General features: G+C 38.0%; 1 protein-coding gene across 1 annotated transcript; it reads right to left on the bottom strand.

The window, feature by feature from the left end:
• Window positions 1-3,839: 3,839 nt before the first annotated feature.
• On the bottom strand, window positions 3,840-7,120 carry LOC106958525 (unconventional myosin-Ic-like). Its single transcript, XM_015050469.1, has 13 exons — window positions 6,954-7,120; window positions 6,751-6,827; window positions 6,600-6,668; window positions 6,414-6,498; window positions 6,134-6,293; window positions 5,770-5,853; window positions 5,599-5,692; window positions 5,466-5,521; window positions 5,252-5,387; window positions 5,084-5,154; window positions 4,891-4,988; window positions 4,183-4,282; window positions 3,840-4,017 (listed from the first exon to the last, which is right to left on the bottom strand). Exons 1-13 carry the CDS (start codon window positions 7,103-7,105, stop codon window positions 3,991-3,993), a joined length of 1,209 nt encoding a protein of 402 aa, XP_014905955.1. The 5' UTR covers window positions 7,106-7,120; the 3' UTR covers window positions 3,840-3,990.
• Window positions 7,121-7,348: the final 228 nt, after the last annotated feature.

Here is a 7,348-nt window from a genome sequence, read left to right as displayed (position 1 = left end):
TTCCTAGAAGTCAGGGTTCACATGTTCCGACTGAAAGGGAAGAGGGGGTGAAGACTTTGGGGCAGTAAGGGTGACATCTAGTGGCTACTTAATAAACAGGAAATTCAACACTGGAATACAAAAATATTATCCACACCCTTGATCCACACCAGTTCTTACAATACCAAGAACTGCAGCGTATTTTAGAGGGATTATGTGGAAGAACACCAATTACCACATACTTGCAAAGTGGAACAAAACAATTGTGGATTTCAATGTTATCTTTTTTATATTTATAATCTAAAAAAATGTCAGTCCTTTGTAGGACCACCATTTTTTGCAATCACAACCACAGCTGGAGTTTTTTTGTTGTTGTTGTTGTTGTTTGTTTTGTTTCTATTAGTTTTACACATAAAAGAAGGCAAAACAAAAGGATGCCACATTTTTCAGAATTAAACTTCTAAAGCAAATCAAATTTTACCTCCATATCATAATTTTGCACCGATATATTGACCTGTGACATAAAATCCCAGTCAGTTTTCTGAAAGTTGTAGAATGAACATGACAAATGAGAAACAGTTCATTTAGTGTGAATGCTTTTGCAGGTAGTGTAAGACAACCTTATATTCTGAATTGTGTTTATTTGTATATATTTTGTTATGCATTGTAAAACAAACTAAAATCTCTTTAATTACAAGATTTTACATTTTTGGATATAATGAAAAATGAACCAGTCTTTTTGATGACCAAAATAGAAGTCAATCCTTTGGTAAAACACAAATAAATACAGAAGAAGTGAATCAGAATTTATATAATCTTAAATAGCTGTAAAATAAATAAATAAATAAATAAATAAATAAATAAATAAATAAATAAATAAAAAAGCCTTAATATCACTCCATCACCATGCTTAAAAGTAAGTATAAAGTTCTGTTTCATGTGGTGTTGCTGTGATTAATGGCAACATAATTCAATTAAAGGCTTATCCGTCCTTCAGACATTGTTCCACAAGTCTTCTGATTTTTTTCAGATCAAACTTTCCAAACTAAAGTTGTGTTTACAGAAGTGCAAGACAACACCTGTCAGGACTGCAGCATAAAATTTGCACCATGCAATTTCCAAATTGGGCACCACTTAAGTTGAAATAAACAGACTTTTAGAAGGTATAAGATTCATTGTCAATAATCACTTTAATAACACGGAGTTTGTCCAGAATCAAAATAAAGATTCTGGATAAACTCAATGTATCAATGTTTTTGGAAGAGACGGAAGGAGTTTTGTTATTGCTTTTCTTGTCATGAAATGATTTGGCGCCCCCTTGTGCTGAGTATGTGCCCCGTGTTTTCTGTCGACAAGGGCAGCGGGGAACCTGACTGACCTTTCACCCCATTCAGCTTATAAGTCAGGGATCTGCAGACTTCAGAAACAAAGAAGGTGATTTTGCTCTAGTCCAATTAAATGAAACTCATTAAGAGCAGCGAAATGTTATGACCTTTTTTGTGAAAAGACAACGTTTTACTTCTACAACTTTAACTTTTTCAAAATGTTATTAAATGTTTATTACAGGAAAATTGGGGTCTTTTTAAATGGCTTAATTTTATTTCTGTTTTGGGGGTTTTAAAACAGACAAACATAAAATCTTAAAGAGAGAACTAGTACATTTTCTTCTAAAACAACTTGATAACGAGAAAAAAAATATTACTGCAAATTCAAAGCAAGATTTATTCTATGGGAAATGCTAAAAAAAAACCTGGTAAAATCTGCATTTGTTATATCTAGAGTTTTTAAAACATATATATTTATTCTGCACTTTTTAGCCAATACATTAAGAGCCATTGTAGAAGGTCCAAAGAACCATTTAATTAGACTTTGAACTTTGGTGTCTCAATCTCAGCAACTAAACTATTATCATTAAACAGTTTCACTAAGCTCCCAATTTTAAAATCTCAAATGGCTAAATAAGTAAAAATCCCCAAACACTCACCAGATAGTATTATTTTTAAAAATGTATTTATTCAAATTATAAGTATTATTTAGTGTGTTGGCATAGTTATACATTGGTTGTACAGTAAAATGAGCCTGAAAGCAGGAGTGTATCTATAAATCAACAAACAATGGACTTGGTTTGAATAAAGCTTGTACAAAGAAGCAAACCACAGACGGTCAGAGAGGGATTTATATCAGCCTGACTAAAAGAAGGCACATGAACACAAAGTTAAAAGCTTTTTTTCCCCCTCCCTCATCAAACCTCTCTCTACTTGAACCGCTCACTTAGAACAGACATCACAAACTGTACATCTACAAACCTCTCCCCACAGAGAAACAAACAGGACATTCATCACAGACACAATTTAGCATATTAATCATACAAGAAATCAACCAGATCTTTGGCTAATAAGTGCAGCGGCACAGTCTCATATCGTAGAACCATGATGCAGATGAAGAGTTCTTTCATGGAGTGAATTTTGGATAAAAAGTGAAATATATATATATATAGGCTATGTATATACTCTGAGATTGTTTGAGGAGTTTTTCACCACCAGTCTTTGGTCTAAACAAGGTCAGAGCTGGAGTTAGACAGCGTTGGTTGTTGCAGAACTGGTCTTCTGGGTGCCTGGGATTAAAAACTAGACAAATCCTCTACCTAAGACTCCAAGCTATGAATTTTTTGTGTTAAAGGCATCAGTATTTCTTCTCATTTCTTTTCTCTCCAGAGCAGCTGGACTGTTGTCATAAAAACTGTTCTAGTAAATATTTGTGTCAGCGTTGAGCCTGATGCTAACAGAGATGTTTATGCTAGCCTTCTTTTAAGAAGCTAAGCTAGCTACCTCTAGGATGTTCTGTAGATTTAGATTAACGACAGAGTGGCTTTATCAAATCTTCACCCAAAATGTGAAACTAATCCCTTAAAAAGAAAACATTTTTACAACATATTATCTTACCGGTGTTTTTGGTGTTTGTGAGAAGTTTAGCTAAAAAGTCCCTAAAGTCACAAAATATTGTCTGGAGCCAGAAATGAGGCGTTCTCTAGAAATATAGATACACAAGAAGAAAATGTGTCAAAATTAATTATCGCTGTTGTTTGTACACGTTGCTCAGACTCCAGCCAGATTAGACCAGTTCAGGTGTTGGATGAGGAGGACAGTGAGACTAAAGCTGCAATTTAACTTTTAGTCAAACAACTTTGTGAGAACAAATCTCCTCTCTGTTGAGTGCAAGAGTTTTCAGAGCTGTTAAAACAACTGATGAACTGTCCTAAAGAAATTAACCAATAAAAATAAAAACCAGGCTACAAGGTAAAACATGGCTGTGCTTTATCGTGCTTTTTTTTCCCACCGTTCTCTTATCCACATCTCACTTACTTTGGTCATCTTCATGCAGATTTTCAGCAAACTACAGCAGCTGTTTCTGTGTTCTAGGCCTACTGATGAATTTCTCTTCCTCATCTCTTTACCCTTCCTCATCCGCTTTCCATGCTTCCAGCCTTGATCTGTACACCTTCATAACAATAAGTTGTCTTCCCCAGAAAAGCAGAAATTAAGTGGTCCAAATTAGAAAGCAAATAATAAAAACAGCAACAGGTTACTCTGATCTTCTCCAGAAACTGTTCTCCTTGGTGTCTGAGTCTAGTCTGTCGCTCACTGTGTTCTCGCTCCTGAATAAAACCCATCAGCAGGCAAGGTGCAAGAAAAATTCACCAGAAATATTTGTTATTTCTTGGCCTTATGCATATATATATTTATATATATATATATATATTTATTTAAAAAATCAGAATATTCAAACAGCAAAAGTATTAATCTCAAAAATATTATATATAAACATAAATATATCAATTAGTTTAGCTAGATTTTTATGTGTTTTTTGGTTTAAAATTTTAATTGTATGCACAAGCCCGCAAATGTAGAGACAGGTGGCGTCTGATTGGCTAAAGCGGAGCGAGGTCTGCGTTTGTGTGATTGGAGGATGAGGAGCTTAGGGGGTTCCTGCTACGTCCGGTCAGGGTGGCCATCATCTGGAGTTCAGCCTCGGAGCCGTCTGGGGAACAAAAACGAAGTCAAAGGTCAGCAGGATGTGAATAAAGATTCTGTAGCAACAAAGAGTCAGATGCAGCTGGGAAAAAATGAGAGTACTTTTCTTTAAACATGAGACTGTCATACTTCTATAATGGGATGTAAACTGAAAAGAAAAATCCTCTCTCACCACAGACAAGTGTCCGTTCTTTGCCTTTTCCACGTGTAGTTCTGACCCGGGTGTGAAGTCTATGATCCCTTCTTTCCCATTACCTGCTGTAAACTTTATACTGCAGGAGCAAAACAGATAAATGGAGTTACAACAGTAAACAGAGAGGGCAAATGTACAATTTATTTTCTCTGCTACTATACAGAAAACATTCACACACACACACACGATGTGGTCACAAGTGAAACTCCAGGAAAATAAACGTGTGATCAAACTTGCGACCTATTCATTAGAGTCTTATTCTAGGTGTGGGACAATTTGAGAAAAACTGGAAGAATTTAAATCCTCCTGCAACCACTAGAGGGAGTTATTTTGATTTGTCATCAGAGGAAAACAGCATTCAGAAGGCTTGGTGTAAAACAATTCACAAGAAGTGAACCATTGTTAAGGTATAAAAGCTACATTATACTTTACTGGACAATTCTCACACAAGTTAAACACAGAAAAACAACAACAACAAAAATTCAACTGGAAATATGGTTCACATTTTGCAATGACATGGATTTTTGTGGTGTATCTTTAAGCATCATCAATCTGAGGAACTCCAACATTGACGAAGGCTATGTTTTGATTTTCTTATGGAGATGAAACTATCAATTCATAGCTGATCAATGCGCGTTGTGAACACACATTCAAAGCTAGTTCTGCCGTGTCTGTTCTGACTCCCACCTGCCCTGGTTGATGTTGATGCTGTTAATTTTGTCGGCACAGATGGCGATCTTGGTCAGGGTCTCGATCACATGGTCGCTCTGCAAAACCACGTCCCCCTGGGAGCCAACGGTCACACACACATTTAGCATTTTTACACAAATGAAAAGAGAAACATTCTCAGGAAGCTTTCTTGACTCGTCTTTGGTCGCACCTTTTGTTTGTTGTCCTCACTGGGCACGTGCAGAACAAACAAACCATCACTGAGAGAGCTGACCGAGATGCCTGAGACAACAATAATGACAATAAATAAGATCCTGGTTCAGTTTGATCATTTTCCATCTAATCCTCAGATTTATTTCTCTTTAGAGGCATTTCTCACCTTTCAGGGCTCCGTAATCGATGCGCTGTTTGAGTTTGCCCTCCTCGACGATGATGGCGCTGTTCGACGTGAGGAGCAGCTGCCGGGAGCGAGACTTGTAGCCCTTCCTGTCATACTTGGTGACCGGCACTGCGTACTGAGATTACAGCAGAGACACGTCAGCATAAAAGCAGAACGCTTCAGCAGTATGAAAAAAAATAAAGGCTTCACTAACCTTCATCTTCTCATTACCCAGAGCTTGTATTGCTTTGGGGTTGATGTCCTCTCCATCTGAGCAGCAACAGAAAAGGCGGAATTAGATCAAATACTGGATAAAAATCGGCATCGTCTGAATGTTGAAGTCTCACTGAGTCTTGTGCCGACAAACAGCTTGGGAACACTCTGTGGGTAGTTGTCCTTCTTGTCCTTGAAGATCTCGCTTGCGATCATTTTCTGCTCCATCTATTTATATACAAACCAGAGATGAGTGAGGCAAATTCAAAGAGCAGCACCAGGTTGTGACTGGTGACATTTCTCACCTGGTGTTTCCACTCAGAGTTGATCTTCTTGCAGTAACTCCACACCATGTTCTGCATGCACATCTTGCGCAGAAGCTCTGAAGCCTTAAGACACAGACAGGGTTTTCACAACATTGCATATAAGTGCCGTCTAAAAGAGCTCACCTCCCATAAACGTTCACATTTTGTCACATTACAAACACAGACTCCACTGTATTTTATTCATAATTTATGTGATAGACTAACACAGAGTAGTGCACACTATAACTTATCTGGTTCTTTTTAGTGGGCCATGTTTTGGTTGTTTAGTGGCTATAACATCGCAAAGTGAAAAAGTTCAAAGGGTATGAGGATTTCTGCAAGGCATTATAATCCAGATTCCCACCTCAGTCAGAGCAGCCGGAGGTGTGGGCCAGCTTTTGTCGAGGACGTTCTTGGGAAGGTTCCTGTGCAGATTCATGAGGAAGGAATAACGCACGTAGTCCAGGAAATACTCGTTCTCTGGACAGCGTTCTTTGTGGCGGTAGATGAATCCTTTGATAAACCTGAAGAAAATGAGGAAATCACGCTGTAATCACTCCAAATACCAAGAAGGCTTTAAAATAAGTATTCATCTTCCTTGCATCTGTTTTTACATCCTGACATACTGCTGTATTGTCTCATACCTGCGTATAGTGTTAGCTGCCTGTCGCCGGCGCTGGGCCTTCCTCCTCGCCAGGATGCCCCGCCACCAAGCCTGGATCGCAATGGCTGGTGGGGACAGAAAAAATAAATAAATAAATTCATTGGACCAATGACATTTAACTGCTGTTTAATGTAAAATTTCAATGTAGAAATGGTGGCTTCCTGACCTGAGGTCCTTAATTTTTGGTATTTGGTCTTCTGGCAGTAGCCTTTCCATCCCGCCTGTAGCTTGGTGGCTGTAAGGTAGGAAAGCGATTTAAATAAATAAAATAAAACTGAAAATGTTGATCAATCTCGACAGAACACCCTGTCTCTTACCAATGCCGTGTTTTCTGGTCTCCAGTGCATCCTCGGTGGCAAACAAAGTCTTTGGGAAGCGGATGAAGATTTTGGATCTGTTGCGTTTAGAAATTAAATGTTACTTTCTACTTTACATGAATAGCCGGAATACTTTGTAACAACACACACACAAAGTTCAGGTGCCAACAGTAACCTCTCTCACAGATTTCTGTGCAGCTCACCTTCCCAGTTTGTACTCCTCAGGCTTGTATCCCATGTGTTTGACAAGTGTGGACACACCATCAGACAGCTTTCCATTCCAGTTAGGCCATGTCTCTGGGCACAGGGACTTGTACCTAAACACAAAGAAGACAAAACACACAAACACCAGCATGGTTGTTCAGATGTGTAGCTTAACGGTTGAAGAGAACGTAGTGATGGTAAAGGTTTGCTTTTTAAAAAAGTCTCTTTGGTTGCAGGATCTTTAAAGGTGATCTATTATGCTTCCTTGAACAGGTTATGATATGCAAAAATGTTTATTACATTTTTTACACAAAATTATTCTAGGATATTGAGATTTTAGTTTGGTCAGTTCTGCCTACCCAGATAGCACAGAATGATTGAAACAACATTGAAT

Source organism: Poecilia latipinna, unplaced genomic scaffold, assembly GCF_001443285.1.
Source record: "Poecilia latipinna isolate Pla-1442-1.1 unplaced genomic scaffold, P_latipinna-1.0 Scaffold992, whole genome shotgun sequence".
Classification (NCBI taxonomy): Eukaryota; Metazoa; Chordata; class Actinopteri; order Cyprinodontiformes; family Poeciliidae; genus Poecilia; species Poecilia latipinna.
Note: the sequence above shows the minus strand (reverse complement) of the source record. Positions and strands in the feature narration are given on the sequence as shown.